This window comes from Gopherus evgoodei, chromosome 11 (genome assembly GCF_007399415.2).
Source record: "Gopherus evgoodei ecotype Sinaloan lineage chromosome 11, rGopEvg1_v1.p, whole genome shotgun sequence".
NCBI lineage: Eukaryota > Metazoa > Chordata > Testudines > Testudinidae > Gopherus > Gopherus evgoodei.
Window position 1 is genome coordinate 46642499 of NC_044332.1, and position 20716 is coordinate 46663214.

The 20716-nt window shown below is 38.5% G+C and overlaps 1 protein-coding gene across 1 annotated transcript in view; it reads left to right on the forward strand.

The window, feature by feature from the left end:
• The window catches only part of KCNH7 (potassium voltage-gated channel subfamily H member 7), a 353127-nt gene that overhangs the window by 254027 nt on the left and 78384 nt on the right, over positions 1-20716 (forward strand). The window contains exons 9-10 of the mRNA XM_030580821.1: positions 5236-5635; positions 10843-11042. Of these exons, the coding sequence (XP_030436681.1) occupies positions 5236-5635; positions 10843-11042 (600 nt within the window). The remainder of the gene's footprint in view (positions 1-5235; positions 5636-10842; positions 11043-20716) is intronic.

Below are 20716 nucleotides of genomic sequence, written 5' to 3' on the forward strand. Positions count from 1 at the left end.
GGTCACTGTCGGTAGACAGGATACTGGGCTGGATGGATCTTTGGTTTGATCCATTATGACCATTCTTATGTACAATTGAATGGACCATTTTAAATTGGTAACAATGTCAAAAAAAGGGATGACTTTGTAGTTAACATGAAGGCATATGAATCAAATACTTCTATTCTAAGCTCTGAATTAAGTAAGTCTCACAATGCACATGCTAGGTAATATGTCCATTTTATAGCTTGGCAAATGTTATGATGAAACAATATGCCCAATAGCAGCCCTAGGGATAGGACCTAAGAGTCCTGACTCCCAGTCCACTGTTCAAATTGGCAGACTCCCCTGTCTCCCTTAAACTGTATATTGAAACCAAGCTCTAAACATTACAGAAACTGATATCATACATAGTTTTCACTTTCCACTTTAGCACTTGATTTGCAAATCAAATTTTCAAACTTTCATATCATGGACTATGTCTTTTCATATGAATCATCTCCCCTTGCATTTACAATCCTAAGGACCATCTCACCACCCATTCATGATCACATAATATTATGGTGGGAATTACAGAAATCATTTATACAAATAAGCAATCTCAGGAAAGTCTTTAATGTATTTTGAGCTGCCTTTAAGTCTGTCAACTTGAAACTAGGAGGAGCTCCAGTACTGCTTGCCCAGTCAGCTGTCTGTGAACCTACAGCAATGGTCCATGAACCACAGTTTGAGAATAAACGTCCTATTGTAAATGACTAATATTCATTATTAAGATGTTGGTGTGAAGGATAATGATGACACATACAGCAGAAGGGTTTTCAACTTCATCAAAGTCCTCAGAAGAGGCTATTTAGCAAACTGAGAAATTCCAGGGTGAGAGGCAAAGCTCGATCATAGATTAGAAAATGGTTTAAACAGAGAAAGAGGTTAATAGGGGTTTTCCTCAAGGACCTTCAGTATGCTTTCTCTTATTTTATATATTTATTCATGATCTGCAAAAGAGATGAACAGAGAGGTGCTAAAATTTGCAGGTGACACAAAACGATTTAGGCTAGTCTATTCTAAAAAAATTATTTTAGAACTTCAAAAGGACCTTTATAACACTAGGAAGCTGGGAAACATGGTGACAGAGGAAATACAATGTAGATAAATAGACTGTAAGGAGCAGTTTGAGCTACGCATACACATCAAGGGTTATTTAGTTTTAAAAAGAGACAAATAAGAGCTGACATGATAGAAATATATTCATTAATAATAACAATGAATATTTTGAAGAAAATAAAACCACCAAAACAAGATGAGGGATCTGACAATCAGGGTTTGAGTTATAATGGCTGTTAGCTTAGGATAAACACCATTTGTGCAGATAATTAGCTAGTCCCAACTCAGTCTTCCAAACAACTGAATACCAGTAATACCTTCCAAATGATGCCTCTGCAATCAGGCAGACTAAGGGACCTTTCTATTTCTAGTCATTCCATCATCAATTGGCCTCCAACAAAACAGCCTCATGCTATAAATCAGTTCAACATCAGGGCCCTGGAAACTGAGGATCTAAACTACTCTTAATAGTGAGGAAGGAGACAGTGATCAGACTTGAGGAAACCCCATAGCTAATGGGTGAGGATTTTATAAGATATATTCAATGTCGTACTCCCAGAAGATAAACTAACTGTGAACTAATGTGATAAGCAGAAATTTTTCTAAATTGATGGTAGGCAGAAGTTTATAAACATTTATCTCTCTCAAGCTTCTCAGGAACAGTATCAAATAAATAGTCCTTCCTAACAATCTGAATTGACTGTTACAATTTGGGGGTGAGCTCACATAAACCCTTGTTGTGGGCAGACCCATACAGAGATGGTCTATGAGTTATTACCTGAATGAGCATTGTTTTAAGCATGGATTTGAGCCATTATAAAAGTTAAAACTTGATTTTTAAAATATGTAGCCTTTTGGATCAGGAAGCAATGTAATTACTGCAAACCAAATGTCAGAAGCAGTACAGGCAGTATGTGGGGATTCACCATCTTTTTACATATAGATCAGCAGTTTTTAGACTGTGGGTTGGGACCCCAAAGTGGGTCTCAACCACATTTTAATGGGGTCACCAGGGCTGGTGTTAGACTTGCTGGAGCTTGGGGCTGAAGCCTGAGCCCCATTGTCTGGGGCCGAAGCTGAAGCCCAAGCCCAACCACCTGGGGCCGACGCCCCACGGCTCAACCCTGGGCAGCAGGGCTCAGGTTACAAACCTCCCTGCCCAGGGCGGAATCTCTTGAGCTTTGGCTTGGCCATGGCCCCTCACCGAGGGGGGCAGGGCACTTGTGGGCTCTGGCTTCATTCCCCCCTTCATGGGCTCATGTAGTAATTTTTGTTGTCAGAAGGGGTTCAAGTGCCATGAAGTTCGAAAACCCCTGACATAGATGGTCCCTGTACAGACCTTTGAGAATGAAAAGATATTCATCAGTACCAGAGAACATTTACAAGAATCAGGTACAGTACAACCATTTGGTTTAGGTAGTGTGTTTGGAATACGTCCATTAAAGTAAAGTTCTTAACAAAGTTGACTTGTATTAAGGTGAAGTGATGGCATAGGGAGAATGAAGTGTTGTTCATTCATTTAAGAAAATCTCTGACTTCCAAGATATTGATGCACGAGGTGAAACCAGGAGGAGCTCCAGTACTGCTTGCACGAGGTGATCGTTATTATGAGTGTCTTGTAGTAGCTGTGATATTTCTACTAAACATCTGTGCTCTTCAAAATATGCATTTTTTTCATCTTTTTGAAATAGTCAGTGGTTTGGATTTCTTTCCATTTTTTTAAATATCATGTTCTCTTTGTATTTTTTGTTAAGTGAGAGTACAGTCAGTACTGTAAGCATGGCCAAAGTGACTATTTGGTAACTACATAAAGAACTTGAAGAATATCACCTCCTTAGTCCAAGTCCTGATCATAGCAAAAGGATTCAGGACTATCTAATTTTAAAAGGCCACATAGTCCATTGACCAAGTGAATCAAGACTATACTAGATTTATTGGCTAATAAAATGTATCCGTTTTAGCTCAGCCTAGCTGAATATAAAAGTAGTTCACTATCAACAGCAAAGCTGCTCTTTCATCTCTGATGGATTTTTTTTTTTATTTGTAACCAAAGGGTGAATTTGCTTTCCTGAAGCAAGGTAACTGGAAAACTGGTGTTGCCTATTAAGGGCCCAGTGAGAAGCCACTCACTTCAAGGGGCTCTGGTTCAAGGTCTAGCTAATCCAAATCTGTAACTTCAATAGCTGTGCATGTGATGTTGTAACTGTATTATGCTGACCCAGGGTGAATCCTAAACAGCTGCCAAATACAAATTGAGTGGTTATCTGGCAAATCCATACTCTCACAGGGCCAGCCTATGGCCCAGTTTGTGCAGCCATGCAAGATTTTAAGAAATCAGGTAGCAAGCAGTTCAGGGAGGAGAGCAGTCTTCGCAGTGCTGCTACATCCTCTGGGTAAACTGGTGGGAATGGGTGTCCTGGGGCAAGCAGTGGAGAATTGTCATGATGAGCATGCTGGGGGAAGTATGCTGTACCAGATACTTCCAGGTGCTTTCCTCTTGGAGCAAGAAGGAATGCAGGCTATGACAGTCTGCCTTCTGTGTGTTCCCGTGGTAATACAATGGGGCAAAGCCATGATTGCACCTACAAATAATTTCATTGAAACCAATGATGCTATTTGCCTAAGGATTGCTCATGTGTGTAAGTGGGACAGGACAGAGTCCTAAACCATTAGACTCTGATCTTGCAAAGATTTACACATGTGCTTAAATTAAACTCAATATATGCAAGGTTACGCACATGCATAGCTTTTCACAGGATCTGGGGCCTCAGTGAACTTCTCAGATTGTTGAAATCACTCTCTTTAGCCTCATCCATCATAATGCAACTGAGGTATTGACTGAAATTATTCTCTGTCAACAGACTCTTATGAAAAAATTAATTATCCTGCTCCACCTTTCTTCCAATTCCTATAATCAGAAAACAATCATTCATACATCATTTTTTCTTCTTCTGTTTACTGTATCTTTATGTTCTAATTCAAATGTCCTTCATATTATATTTCATGAATAACAGACTGCACAATAATTACATATTTATTCAGTCCAGGAATAAGTCTGGAAGAAATATAATGATGTCATTAAACTGTTCCCACTGAATTGTTACACCCACAATGGACTTTGATTCAGCTGCCAACTTCACAATTTTTGGCATTACCATCACGTAGTGGTAGCTTAATCAGCTGTTGTTACTCAATTATCACAATGTAGTGTTGTAATATAAGAGTAGCAGATTTGTTATAAACATACTATACTGTGTTTTTACAAATGTTACACATGCAGCACGTACTTTCATATAGAGCTTGACCATATTGTTGTGATCTCACTCTGAAACACATAAAATAGAGAGAGGTTTAATAAAACATTAAAAACTACTTTATTACTTAGTGAGAAGACATTTTAATGTGCAGAATATTCCCATCAGAACCTTTCATAAAGCTAAGAGAACTTGTTAAATTTTATGTATTATAGATGCATACAGAAAACATCCTGAAATTTACTATGCTTTAATATTACATGCACAGACTTAATGGGTAGCCAAAATATTTAAGTTCTCTATTTGAAATTCTACAGTCACTATTTATAGTGTTCTTGATAATCTATTTCACAGGGCACTAACCACAAGCATATAACATGACTCACTAGTGGATAGGATCTGGTAAATGCCAACTATAGAATGCTGGGTAATTGTAGAGTGGTCGACAAACCCCACCTTTCTGCTTAGGGCAGCAGTGGAACTTGGCACAGTTCTGCTGCACAAAAAGTGGTGCTAGATTTCACATGCCATATACCATTGGTGATATGTAGCAGTCTAATATTTTGTTACCTTATGGAGTTAGGAAAATGGATCAGGTACAAAGTTAAAATGATTCTAGACATCACAATGATGATAATTGTTAAAGATGGTGTAACTTAAGAAAACACATCAGACAGTTCATTTCCTCTATATTTTACATTATAATCATGTAGGAGGCTTTGAGAGGAAATGAAATGAACATTAAATTGAAATAGGTTGCTATCATTTAAACTTTTTTGCTTCTAATAAATGACAGTCTTTTCTTTACCCACTTCAGGCTGACTTGTTCATATTTGCCATTTTGGAGTATGCTTACTAGCGATGAAAATCAGTTTCTAATGTTTGTGTCTTATTTTCACAGACAACAACATTAATCGGTCTCCTGAAGACAGCTAGGCTGCTGCGTTTGGTGAGGGTTGCGCGGAAATTGGACAGATATTCAGAATATGGTGCTGCAGTTCTGATGCTCCTTATGTGCATATTTGCACTAATTGCACACTGGCTTGCTTGCATTTGGTATGCCATTGGGAATGTAGAAAGGCCTTACTTGATTAAAAAAATTGGCTGGTTGGATTCTCTAGGAGAACAATTAGGAAAACCCTACAATGTGACTGATCAAAGCTCTGGACCATCCATCAAGGACAAATATGTTACCGCACTTTATTTTACCTTCAGCAGTCTGACAAGCGTGGGATTTGGAAATGTATCTCCTAACACCAATTCAGAGAAAATCTTTTCCATTTGTGTCATGTTGATTGGCTGTAAGTATTTTTTTATTTTATTTTAACTCAGTATTTGAACAATGGATACAATAGAGTTTAAGTTTAACTTATAAACATGGAGAGGGAGAGTCATTTTTTCATTTATCTGTCTATACATAAATATATATTTATAGCATATCATGCTGTGTCATGTAGTCTCAGATATGGAATTGTATCCATGAAATATATATAGATATGGAAATACAAAGGCTCCAGTTCCATAAGTTTCTGAAAAATGTGCCTGATTTTAAACACATTAGTAGAACCTTGACTTCTATAAGACCAGTGGTGCAGGAAGACGCTTGCTGAATTGGGGCCAAATGGAGAAGGTCTCTGAGTGTTTAAAAAACAAAATACAACCTTTTCTCAATAGAAAATGCTTATTTGAGCACTTTTTATGCTCAGGTGAGATTTCCAGATGTGCACAATACGTTCATTAATATCCTACCTGCATCTGTAACATTGCACAATCTGCATTAAAATGTCTGGTTTTGGACACTATCCATGTACTGTATTACGACCTGAAATTACTTCTTTCAGAATAAGCAGCTTCCATCTAGTTGAAAACAGTTGAGTTATGACAAAGAAAAAAGCTTTTAAACACATAGCATGTTGACAAATAAGTCCCAACATCACCAAAGCCCTCAAGTGTCAAAAGTTGAAAGACGTACAGAAAATTGAGAGGACAGACCATCTGAGTATTTGCTTTGCTCCTCTCCTGATTGTGGGTTCTAGTTCCATGTTTTGACAGGTGATAACTGAAAAGCCACAAGATTCCACTGATCTGCCTGTGTTGTGTGGATGTTTGTCCTGTTGCATGGGAAGTGTTGTCAGGCGCACACACAGGAACAGATTCAGCACTATTTGGGCCTTGTTCCTGCCAGTCCTTGCACCATGTGCAGGTGTGAGAGAGAAGAGAGTGTTTCTTTTGCTAGTGTGAGCAGATACTGTGGACAGGCACCAATGAGACTAGGCTGTACACTAGACAGAGTTCTCAGTACTGAGTAGAAATAAGTTTCAAGGCCCTTCAGAGTCAGGAAGTGGGTGCCCAAGAGCAGATGATAAAAAAGGGCCCTGCTGTAGGTGGAGGATAGGTGAATCTGAGGAGTCTGAGGCTAAAGTACAATGTTCCACATATCAGTGATATGACTCTTTGGCCTTACTGAAGTTTCAAAGCAGAGGTGACTTGGCATCCAAACAACATTTCTCTCATTGCTGCACCATCAGATTCCATACGTTCTCTGCCCTGCTCATCACTTTTTACATCGCGTTTATAAGTGCATTACTCATGCAGGATCAAGGCCTTTATTGGCAAACTTCCACAGTCTGTAAGAGCCTGGCACCACCACCAAATTCTCCCTGAAATTCTCTGGTTCCCTCTTTCTAGCAGTTGCCTTACTGAGACCACATCATTCATTGAGTTCTGTTTGAACATGTAATAGTCTCATATTCTTTACTCCTTCCATTCTGAGCCATCACACTCACCTACAAGGAATATGTTAGACAGTTTGTATCAAATACAAAAAGAGGAGGACAAACATACACCTGGTTCTCTCAGCACTTGGCAACAGAAAGTAGCAAGCAGTATAGAATTGGTCTCACTTTATTCCTCATGACCTTTACTACTGTAAATAGTTGTGGCAATGCACATGAGAACTGTTGAGTATGGCCAAATCCTCGTATCCCTACTCAATTCTTTATCAGAAAAAAATCCATTTTGGCTTCAGAGGGAACTTTGACTGACAAGGCTAAGAACAATAGTATTTAGTCTGATGTGAACACATGAAAAATAGGGTTCGTGTTACAATATTCAATTAAAAACTCTCAGGAAAAAAAAATTCAAGTGAGGTCTCTTAGCTAAATGCTTTCATATCCCGCAGAAATGAAATGCTACTGTTTTTTTAAAATGGAATCGCCAAAGTTCAGTTCTCCCTTTAAAAAGTCTCTAACTAAAGGAACTATAGGAACCATAATAGCATGGGTCTTTTACAAATATAATTATTTGTATTTTCTGAATATATATGTAGATTTTAAAACAAATTGATTATTTAAGTCCGACCTCTATTGGACCAAAAAAGCACTTTAGTTTCTGTGTTTCCCTGATAACCCTTATAAAGTTGAGATAGGCAATAAGAATCATTCGAAGCCTGGATAGACTTCTATAGGAGAAGAGAGTGGAAAGATTGGACTATTTAATTTAATTTAGGAAAGGTGACATGATAAATATATATCAAAAAAGAACAATATAAAAAAGGCATACTGGGTTATTCCTATTTACCTTTTTCATCATGTACAAACAATGGAATAGTCAGAGAAGTTGAAAAGCATTATATTTAGAGCTGATAAAGGAAATACTTTTGTTTTTACTGAACATAAAATTAATCTGTGGAATTCATTTCTACCACATATTGTTTAAAGTCTATAATTTAATGAGACTAGACATTCATATGGCAAATGAAGTTATGTTAAAAATGAGAAAAACTATTCAGAAAGGATATAAGTGCTCCTGCATCAGGGCATAAGTCAAGCACTAATTGATGGGGGTTAGGAAGAGACTTCCCCATTAGATAGATTGTTCCATGGTTGTCCAATACAGGTTTTCTTTCATCTTCGTCTGAAGTATTTGGTACTTTACTAGAAGTGCTGTTTGTAAGACACCGAATACTGGGCCAGAGGGACCATTGGTCTGATTCATATGGCAGTTCCTATCAGACTTGCTTTCCTGATCCATTAACCCACCATAGAGTTTCTCCTTTTGTTAATGAAAACTGCTAAAGGAAAAATATGTTGTCATGGTACAATTCCCCACTCTGAACCTTAGCGTCCAAAAGATGGGGTACCAGCATGAATTCCTCTAAGCTTAATTACCAGCTTAGAACCTGTAGCGCTGCCACCAACCAGGAATTCCAGTGCCTGGTACACTCTGGTCCCCTCAAAACCTTGCCCGGGGACCCCCAAGACCCAGACCCTCTGTATCTTAACACAAGGAAAGTAAACCCTTTCCCTCACTGTTGCCTCTCCCAGGCTTCCCCTCCCTGGGTTATTCTGGAAGATCACTGTGTGATTCAAACTCCTTGAATCACAAAACAGAGAGGACAATTCACCTTCCACCCTCCTTCTCTTTTCCCCCTCCCAGACTCTTCCTGAGAGAGAGAGTAATCCTGACACAGAGAGAAATTAGCCTTTCTCTCCCCTTTCCCTCCTTTCTCCCCACCAGTTCCCTGGTGAATCCAGACCCAGTCCCCTGGGGTCTCACCAGAATAAAAAAAACAATCAGGTTCTTAAACAAGAAAAGCTTTTAATTAAAGAAGGAAAAACAGTAAAAATTATCTTTGTAAATTTAAAATGGAATATGTTACAGGATCTTTCAGCTATAGACACTGGGAACACCCTCCCAGCCTAAGTATACAAGTACAAATTAAAATCCTTCCAACCAAATACACATTTGAACTCCTCCCAGCCAAATATACATTTGCAAATAAAGAAAACAAACATAAGCCTAACTCGCTTTATCTATCTAGTACTCACTATTCTGGATCTATAAGAAACTGTATCAGGGAGATTGGAGAGAAACCTGGTTGCACGTCTGATCCCTCTGAGCCCCCAGAGTGAACAACAACCAAAACTAACAGCACAGCACAAAAACTTCCCTCCCTCAAGATTTGAAAGTATCCTGTCCTCTGATTGGTCCTCTGGTCCGGTGACAGCCAGGCTTACTGAACTTGTTAACCCTTTACAGTCAGAGAGATATAAAGTACTTCTGTGCTATTAACTTTTCTTATCTGTTTATGACATATGTAATGTTAAGGTATTCTTCACAAAAACTGAGACTTCATAGCAGCAGTAGTCAATGTCTTTAAAGATAGAACCACCTTTTTATGGAAAACTATTGTTTTAGTAGAGCTTATTTTTAAATCAGATTGAATTTGTTTAGGGATTGGTAATCGAGGTGCAGCATTGAAATTCTCATTGAAGTTCTAGAGCTTTGATGTAACATTAAAGGAGCTTACATCACAGTAGTTTTTCTCCCTTAGATGAAAGGAACAGTGTCGTCTTTGTCTTTCCAGAAAAAAAATCAAAATGAATACTATAAACTGGTGGTGCTGTATGTCTCATTTGGAAATTTAACAAAATCTATTGAGTTACCAAAAACAGAAATTTAAGGAGTAGAAATCGAATGCACTAAAACCAACCTTAGACTCTGATCCTGCAAAGGAGCCACAGAGTCCTATTTATGTTAGTGGTGCTCTACATGGGCATGTCTTCTTACAAGCAAATTGCTGCACAGGATAAAGAGCTGAATTTTCAGTGAGTTATTGGAGCTATTTAACCTAAAGAGACTTGCATCTGATTCTGCTTTTTATTTATGTAAATAAATTAATGGAGATAACCTATCTCCTAGAACTGGAAGGGACCTTGAAAGGTCATTGAGTCCAGCCCCTTGCTTTTACTAGCAGGACCAAGTACTGATTTTGCCCCAGACCCCAGGTGGCCCCCTCAAGGATTGAACTCACAACCCTGGGTTTAGCAGGCCAATGCTATCCCTGCCCCCTAGAATGGCTCCAAACATTTCTCTTATTATAACAGATTTTAAAATACAAAATTGAGATTTAGCTGCAAACATCCAACAGTCCATCCAGTCTCCATTATTTCAACCTATGTTATTTAAAACTCTGCATTATATGAAACGGGATCTTGTCCTCGTATAACATTTAATTAGATTGAAAAAGAATCTGTTACTCAAACTAACCTCCCAATAGCCTTTAGATAATCAAGGTCGCACTCTACTTCAGTTTTAGGCCCCAATCCTGCAAAACTTTATGTACCTGCTTACTTTTACTCACTGCAAACAGTCCTGTTGAAGTCTATAGATTGGTAAAGTTAAGCCACAGGTGCATAATCTTCACAGAATCAGAACTAAAAATCTTCAGAACCAAACACTGCAATCGTGTTTAGCTAATATTTTTAAAACTTCTTTCAGTGAATGTTCCTTCTGTGAAGCTCACCATTAACATACTCAGACAATTAACAAGCTATGAATGTCTTTCTTATAGCAAGCATTATCAAATCCAGTTTCTGTTTAGAAGACCAAAATGTCACTAACTCTGATCTGAGCTGTTTTCCATACTAGTCTCTGCAGTAATAACAGCTGTGTTGTGTGCAGGATGTAGTGATATTAGCTAACTGTTTGTTTCTATCTAATCCAGCATTAATGTATGCGAGTATTTTTGGAAATGTATCTGCAATAATCCAAAGACTGTATTCAGGAACTGCACGGTATCACATGCAGATGCTGCGAGTAAAAGAGTTTATACGCTTTCATCAAATCCCCAATCCTTTGCGGCAGCGGCTCGAGGAGTACTTCCAGCATGCGTGGACATACACCAATGGCATTGACATGAACATGGTATGTAATTCTACTTTTGGAAATTAATATCACAAAGTCCTAGTGGTCTAAAATGAAACAATTCTCATAATTTTGAAGATGCTAGATTATGTTTCTTTCTAGCAGATTTACTTTTTGCCCTGGAGACAGGCCCAGGTTCCCAATCCATATCATCACATGGTGTTGAAACAAGATGTCAGATAGCAGTGTTCTATTATACAGTGCAATGTAGCAGAGACTCATAAGATATCACTTTCCCCCTTTTGACTGAAACCAAAGAGAGTTCTGCATAAATATTTATAGCATGCTATGGCCACCTGAAAGTTTGGAGCAGCCCAGATTCCATTGTTAACATGGAGTTCCATGATTAACGTGGGAGGCAGCTAGTGGTGTGGCACAGATGGTGAGGAAGAGACAATGGCCAATATTTTTTTTAATGGTTAGTAATTGTGGTGAGTGCTTCAATTTTTGGGTGCCAGAGTTGGAATGTTTTAAAGGTATCTGACTTTCCAAGAATGGATACTCAGCACCAAAGTTGGGCATCCAAAAACTGAGGCATTCCAGATCACTAGTCACTTTGAAAATCTTGCCTATAGTACTAATCATTGAACTCCTAGTGTTGGTACATGTGGTACAGGTTGGGAACCAACGCAGGTGCTATGGACTAAAAAAAAAGAAGTAGGGAGAGAGAATCTTAAGAACACTTGCTCCAAATGCAGTTTCTTTCAGGATTTCTTTTAAACATTTGGCTTGATCCAGACACTTCAGTTTCACACCAATGTAACTCAGTTGGAATATACAGCATTACACTTGCATAAAATCAGTACAGAATGAGGCCCTTTTTCAGCATTTCATGACACAGCACTAGTACAATGTACCATGTACTTTGGAGGTGGGGAAAGTGGATTAGTTGGCATCCCAAAAGAGAAGAATTCTAATCAGAAAATAGCCTGAATAGCAACTGTGCTCCCACCCACCAATCTCCATGTCTTTGCTGAAAGCCATCACAGTATTAACCATTCAGCAATTCACAGAGTTCTTACTATTTTAGAAAGAAATGCCAGGATACTTTTTACCCATGACACTTGATTATAGACACTGACGGAATATTGTAAATAAGTCGTATAACAAGCTACAGACTGTGGCATGCTAAAAGGAAATAACATCATTAGCTGAAGTAGGCATCCACTTGGTTTGCTTATTTTCCAAAAGACAGAAATCTCCTTTCTTATAAGTTGAACCACTCAAGTTCAAACCATCAATGGCATAATACAAGCTCAGATAACTTCCTAAGCTATTCTAAGAATGACGGATCTGAGACCTTACCTAGCTCTATAAATGGTTGAAAGGAAAAGAAACTCCACAAGTTTCAGTACAGTGCAAATATAAATTAACCCTTACTAATGTTGCCTTAAAAATAAAATTTTCCAGAGGGGAGGTTGTTTCTCTGTGAATAAGTTGGAAGAGTGCACACCTTACATCAGCAGATAAGGGCAGTGATTTGATAAAAGGCATTTAGGACTCAATCACTGAGAGCTTGACTTCTTGGTTACTGTTACATAAATCTATAAACAATTCCCCAATGCCAACATGCACACAGTCAGACACACTTCTGCAGGCATTGCTGCACCTCAAGGGAGAATTCATACCCCAGAACAGGTGGTGTTTGCACAAGCCTCTCTTGGAGGTTACACTAGTGGAAAGGCAACATCGGAGCTTGATCCTATATGTTACTGAATGGCCCTAACTCCCACTGAAGTCAGTAGGGTTTGAGATGCTCAACACTGTGCTGGATCAAGCCCTTGAGTTGGAGTAGGTCTGATTCTAGTCCATCACAGTATTTCTGAAGGTATTAACAGGAGTGTACCTTAAAAGGAACTCATTCACCTTTGATTACTGGATGTGACTGCTATGGAGACACCTGTATGTGAAATAGTACCCACTAATTGGATGTTGTCTGGTTAAACTTTGCATAATGCAGAAATTGCTGTGGTGGGAGTTGTCTTAGATTTGTCATTTATGTGAAATACAAATTAAATGGATTAAACATCCCCACCTACATCAATATGATTGTGAGGCAGTATGAAGGTTTTGTTTTAAATAAAATATGAAACAATAACAATCCAGATTAGTGGCTTGTTTTTGTTATTTTATTTCTTACTCTCTCATACTATTCTATCTCTCAAGTCTATGACAATCATTTAATTTACTTTTAATGTGTGTTTGTTTGAATATATTACACATCAATTCAAGGTTGATATGCCAGTTGTCTGATTTATGTTGTACTTATGAAAGATTTATCTCTTTCCTGTCTGCTTCATTCCTAAATACATGGAATAACACCATCCACTGGTAAGAGCAGGAGGTATTTCTATCAAATTTAATTCCAGTGTAAAGTGTGGAGAATATCCATGTTATCTGTTGGGTTTAGAGCTTGTTTAATGTTTTCTATTTTCAGTTGTATCCTTTTTGCATGATGAACTGGTAGATAATAAAGAGGCACCTAAATTGAATCAGATGTTGAATCAAAACAGATAAAACTGCTTGATGTTGCCACATTTATTAGACAGTTTTATCCCACAACTCTAATCAAACTTCTCTGTCAAAAAAAGGTCACATGTATATGATATTCATTAATTAGTTGCTCTGTAGAAATGTCACACTCTGATAAACTTGCCATGCTGATCATTCTGCGTTTTCCTTTCTATGTGAATGCTTTTAGTTCAAACCCCATATGCATGTTAGCGGCAAGTACTGACAAAGCTTTCCAGGCTCTAAACCATGTCCATATGCAATGGACTGGCATGTGGTTTTGAGAGTTTGATCTTGCATGAAATCTCTATATTTACATCCAAAGGGACCAATTCTGTCCTCAGGCAAGTGTGTGACTCCTGCCAGTTTCCACTGGGGTTCTATGTGAATATCTAAGGGCAGAATTTGATCCTGACTCTCTCCTTCCTCCCCCATCTCATCACTGAAATCTGAGTAAAATAAAGTCTAAAATAATTTTCCTTCTTTGAAACATGAAATTTATGAATAATTTACATGATGTACATAACTAATAATATGAATTTTGTTTTAAAAAATGCTTTTTAATAATTTAAGAATTCAGGGAAAACAAACTAACTTTTCACCTAAGAAATAATACTGTACTTAGATAAATAAACTTACTTTCTTTAAAAAATCCTGCAGTTTTTTTACTGAAAATAAGGAGATAATATTTCATGTTCATCTTAGATGACTAAACATAAAAGTAACCTTAAAGCTCTGGTGGTGAAATATGATAAGAAAATGATTAATTTGTTCCTCTCTGCTTCTCTTCTACAGCTCTTTGATTTTGATGCATTGCATAATGTATTTTGATAAAACAGTTGTACTGATAATATAATTTTGCATGGATTGGATAAACAGTATTTAGGATTTGCTTTAATCTGGATCAAATTTTTGAGTCTGAAATATAAGCATAATTTAAATCATGCTGTTGTTTAATTCACTGGCAAAGTTAGTTACAAAAGATGATTTATAATGAAAGCTCCCGCCAGTCCCTGAGATTTAAAAGGATTGTTTCGTTATGTTCTAGAATTTTTCAAACTATCTCGTTCTGTTTTTCTTGTATTCTTTTCTCCTTATGTTTTCCACTTCCTTTCAATATTATCAGTCCAGCACCCACTGATAACAGCATGACTGTACTACTCCTTATAGAAAGAAGCAATACTTAATATCCAAAGATCTTTTTTTCAATTATGCACGTTTCTTCTAACCCCCACTTTCCTATGGATTTTTCTTTGCATCACGCTAGGTGTATTGGTTTATTTTGCCTAAAAAAAAATCCAAAATAAGTGGGCCATGCTCTGGGAAGGGTTTGCCCAAACATGTATTTTAATTAACATTTCAAATATAGACCGAAGGAAGTTTTACTTCTTATTTTTGAATTTAGTATTATAAAAGGGGATAGCAGGTTGTAAATTCTTCCAATATACATTGTTAGGCCCTTTTCCTGCAAGCACTATGAATGTGCTTAATTTTGACACATGTGACTAGTCTCACTGGCTGCAATGGTGCTAGCTGTGTGTGTAAAGAAAAGCACCTGCATAACTATATGGAGGATAAGGGCCATAAATGGTACTGTACCAAAAAGGCAGCTTTCACCAGCTGGCAGTGCACAGAAATTTCTCAGTTTTATATTTTATGTTACAACTGTTTTAACACAGTATGTATTTGCTTATGCTGCTCATACAATCACTTCTGAAGCCCAAAGTGATGCTACCATCATGTGCTATCTATGTACATCCCAGGAATATAAGAGAAAAATGCACATTTCACAAGTCAAAGTGAGGTTAACTTAACTCCATCCTGACCAGAGCCATTAACTACATTGATTTCTCTATCACATCTGACCTGTACCCAAATTGCAAGAGTTTGGATCATTAACCTCTAAATGAATTGGCTGAGATTAGAACTGAGTGGGAATTTTCTAACAGAAAGGGTTTTTTCTGAAAATGTCAAATTGTTGAAATTGAAACTTTTTGCAGGAACCTGCCAGCTGCAGTGAAAACTTTTGATGCAGAATGGGAAATTTTCTGAAAATTTTCAAAATAATATAGAATTGCAGGACAGTTTCCTACTCAGTTTACTTGATACAGCCAAAAAGTACTTAAAATACAAATAGATTGGGAATTGGGACGTTGTTTTTTCCTTGTCTATTGGCTAATGAACAAAAAAAACTACAGCTAATCAAGAGATCCAACAAAAAAAACTTATGAGACTTGAGTATATGAATGAATTAATCTTGTATCAATAGTTCATTTCATAGTTTTGTGGGCTAAAGTTCACAAAGAGGATAATTACTAATTTTCTACCATTGATTGCCTTCATTCCACAATGAAGACAAGATATGACTCACCACTGAACTGACTATGCAGTAAAAAAAATGAGAGATGGTCGGTCACATTCTACAACAGTTGACGTTTCCAAGAGGTTTTCAGGAGTGAACGTTTCAGCGATCCATTATGGAGCTCACAGAGACATGAGGAGGTCTTGTGGTTAAGGCACTGGACTGGAACTCAGGAGATATAGCTTCTGTTCCTGGTTCTCCCATGTGTGACCTTGGACAAGTCATTAACATCTCTGTCTTATCTGCCACTGGGACAAGGATAAAATCATACTTCCCTACCTCTCAGGAGTGGCATAAGGCAAAAATAATTGTCTGAAATATTTCACAGTGATGAAGTCCCTATACATACTTAGATAGACAGTGATAATCAGAACAAAATCTGCATTCAAAAGAACAAGTCACAGCCTGAAGCCTGGCCTTTCGCTCTGCCCATCTTAGAAAAGAAACTGCCTATGTTGTCCCTAGAAACCTCATGGACCTTGTCAGCTTCCTAATTTTTATAGTAATAAAAATTATTCTCTCCTTGAATTAGGGGGTCAATGACCTAATAAAACATTCAGAGCACTTGCTGTCCACAACACTTAAGCTCCCAAACACTGCCTACCACCATCCAGTTTGCCATAGCTCTCCGATAAATTCACAAAGTTAATAAGGAAGCTGGCATGTGGATGGAGAATTGCAGCAAAAGTATTTCACACAAATCTGTATGTAAGTGCTGATTGAAGCCAAATGAGTCGTCTACTCCATGATGATAGCAATCAGCAAATCTCATCCCAAGGAGAATCACTTGAAAACCCAGATTACCGACTCCGACTGCTATCTGTTTTAAGGAACTCTTTCATATTGTGCCAAATCATGTGACTCCATGACAGTTTTTAGGCACGGAGAAGAAGAATCTCATATTTCCACCCATTGCGATAAGAATTGTGTCTAATCCTATACGTAGATGCACTAGATGCACTAAAGGATTTTGTGCCTCCACCTATGACCTTGCCCCTTGTCCTTTTTAACTGGTCAAAGCCATGTGAAATGGCATGTGAAATTCCCCCTGCTCACAGAAACAGTTAACTCCTCCTAGAGATGGAACTTGGTCTAGTGTCTTAGTATCCTAAGACATGCTCTAAATGGCATGTTCTCAAAAAAGTAAAACTCAGGCACAACTGACATAGCTTAACTATTGTATAGTCTAGAACCTCTTCTCCCTGGCAAGGTTATTATGTAAGTGAATGCAAAGAGATGTTAGTAGTGCCTGGCCTTCAGTGATAGCCTAGATCCCTCCAGTCAGCCTTCAGGCTGGTTCCTGTCAGACAGCCAAAACTGATGGAAGATATCCTTATGATGAACAGTGGCAAAACAATGGTGCTGAAACTTCTAGAATTGTCAGCCATTCTGGATACTATCAATCACAAGATATTATTGCTTGATCCTGTCTGTCATAATGAGAATCAATGGGATGCTTTTAAACTATCTATTCTTTTTTCTTCTGAAAGATCCTGAGAGTCAGCTGTTTCTCTCCTCCCCGTGAACTTTACTTATGAATTCCCAGAGGGTGCAACAGTTAAGGAGCCGATACGGAGCACATAAAATAGAATCTTTTGATTGACTTCATTGTGTTTTGGATCAGGCCTATAATGAGATGATGAGGGGTACATTGCCAGTAATTTCACACAGCTCTGTCACCTTTTTATTCATCTTAGAAAGTGCGGTCTCCCTGATATCCTACCACATAAAGTAAATTGGAGTAAAGAACAGCTAGCTCTAACTGAATCCAGGAAAGACCAAATAAATGATAGTTAGAAGAAAGAATCTCTGGATCTATCTGAGGGTTTAGATGTTTCTTTAGTTTCTTTACCAAAACTTTCTCATTTCTTTCCATAAAAACTAGAGATTACAGACAGAATATTAGCTAGTGAGATTGCTAGCCATAAATCACCCATGTGTCACCCTGTCCTTCTAAAACGAGGAATTAACAATCTTCTCCAATTATAGACAAAGTGTTACCTCACTGGACTTCTCAAAAGAAGGGATACATATAAGTCCAACTCATAGGTTGGAGCCTGAAGCTCCCTAAGTGTCTACAGAATGTAAGTCTTGAATCATTGTTACATGCCTCAAAGACTTATCTCCTATAGTCATATCGATAGGTTTAAAAACTGCCTTTTTCACTATAGATGGAAGAAAATATGGTGGAAAAATATAAAATATCTTTATCTGTACTGCATTTCGCTCTGATCTATAATAAACTGTCTAAAAACCCAGCCAAGTAAATTGTATTAACTTTAAAAGTTCTGAAAAGTTAGGTTGACATAGGCTGGAATAGCTATAACGTAGCTAACTCCCAGGGGAGACGCAGCTATGTTTGATATAGGAATGTTTCACTTGATGTAACCGCCATTGCTCAGGGAAGGCTATTCCTACACCAACAGAAAATAAATTTCCATTAATGTAGACTGCATCTACACACTAGAGGGTTATGTCAGAATAGCTATGATGTTGTAGCTTTGCATAGTGTAGACATATGCTAAGGCATGTACCTGAGTATTAGATAGGTTAGTTAAGGGAAAGCATGTGGAGATTCCTTCAGTAAATACTCCAAGGGCTTAATTCTGCATCTATTGAAGTCAATGGAAAAAATCCCATTGACTTAAATGGTGCAGGATTAAGCCCATAATGTATATACGTTCTCTTGTGTGCCTACACTTATCCCTGCCTCTTTGATTATTAGTATACCTGCCTGCATTCATAAATAGGTCTGACTCTCCTTTAGGGGAGGGGTGCGAGGCAAAAATAAGTTTGGCGTGAGCCATCGTCCTAACATAGTTAGTGTGATCTCTTCCGCAGAATGTCTACTCTGATTGTCAAGTACATGCCACTTTATATTTGATCATGTCAGTATCAAGAGAGACAATTTGAACCATTGGAAGAAAGATGGACACAGAGTACAAGGAACACCACTGACTGCCACCAGAACCAGTGTATAGCAACATGTACTGCTTGTGGAATCAAATATATGTAAAAAAAGGGATACTGCATCCCTCAGGATTTCCATCCAAAGGCAAGCTTATGCCTGACAGAGAAAAACCCTGAATTTCCAATGAGTGTGAAAGCAGTACCACTGAATACGAAACACAAATCCTGTACCACACTTGCCCCAATGAACACGCAATATGTAAAAGGAATGTAGCTTGAAATGGTCGGCAAAAATACATGGAACGTGACACTGTGGGGTAAGTAGAACGAAGATAAAAACAAAGAAACAGAACACATTGCATCACATGAGCAACAACACATTAATAAAAGGCCTGTTAGCATGGTGCAAAAACAGCTCTAAGGCTAGCCCATACATATGTTTCTTCATGATTCCTCATTTATAGAGGATTTACTGTGCAATACTCCTGACCAACCTGGAAAGGAGATTCAGTTAAGGGATGCAAAAGACCTTGTGAAATAGTGGTTTCCTTGAAATACTCATTATTAACTATACAGGAGTCGTTGATTTTACTGATGTATTTGTGAGTTTTCAGGAGTGTAATCCCACCAATAAAGCAATGGAAATAACTCCTGTAGCAGTATCCTGATTTGCACCTATTGGAGTACTTCCCTAGTATCTTGTAAGAGACAGAAATTGATGTCATATCAAAAAACTGTTCAGAAGTTCAACAGAAAATGCAAAACCCACATGGCTCATCATGTACACTATTATTGACTCAGACAGTAAACACAGACCACATTTCCTGATTATGAATTGTATCTATCAGTAGCCAATATAAAAGTAAGATGGTTGCCAGAGGTTAAACCTCATAGATATTGCTCATTTTACTGTCATAAAGTGCACCAAGATACATGTGAGATTGGCATCCAGTAGAACATCTTGGAAAAGCTTTCAATACCAGTCATCTCAGGGTATGTCCACACTGCCATTAGACTCATGCCAGCTGGTGTGGGCTAACAGGCTGTGTAATTGCAGGTGTTTGGGCTTGGGCTGGAGCCCAAGCTTTGGGACATAGCCTGAATGTCTACTCCACAATTAAACAGCCTCTTAGCCTGAAGCCTGTGAGCCCGAGTCAGCTGGCATGGGCCAGCCGTGGGTGTCTCACTGGAGTGTAGACATACCCACAGTAAGATATGCGGCAAGAATTCCACACCACCTCCAAAGAACTAATCTTCTAGCCAATTTGAATAATAGCAATACTTTCCTTTCTAGGTTACTCCAGATCATGACACACAGCTTGGCATAGAGAATCCTCCCCTGTGTATGAGCTTAACTTTTCTTACTGAGGATGCCAAACAGGGTCGGCTCCAGGCACCAGCATCCCAACCAGGTGCTTGGAGCAGCAATCTGCAAGGGGCGGTAGTCCATGTGTTTTTGTCTCCAAGCAGCAAGCCGAATTGTAGCCGCCGATGGCGGGGGAAGTCCATGTGCCATTAGGGCGGCACATGCGTTTCCATGGCGGTGGCAATTCAGTGGCAGCTTCTATGTTCAGCTGTCCGTGGCGGTGCAGCTTCTGTCTTCCAGCTGAAGACAGAAGCTGCCTCCGAATTGCTGCCCTTGCCATCTGCGGCGGCAATTCAGTGCGCTGCTTGGGGCGGCAAAAACAGTAGAGCTGTCCCTGATGCTAAATAAGATCAGCCAAACATTATATGCCATACTGTGAATTGCAAAGATGAGGAATGAGTTTGTGCCCCATGACTGCCAAAGAACAGAGCTAAAACCCGAAGTAAAGAAGTACAATAGAATTGTGGGGAGAGCGGAATCTCCTGAATTACACTCAAGTACCATGGTGAGGAAGCCCCTAGAGCA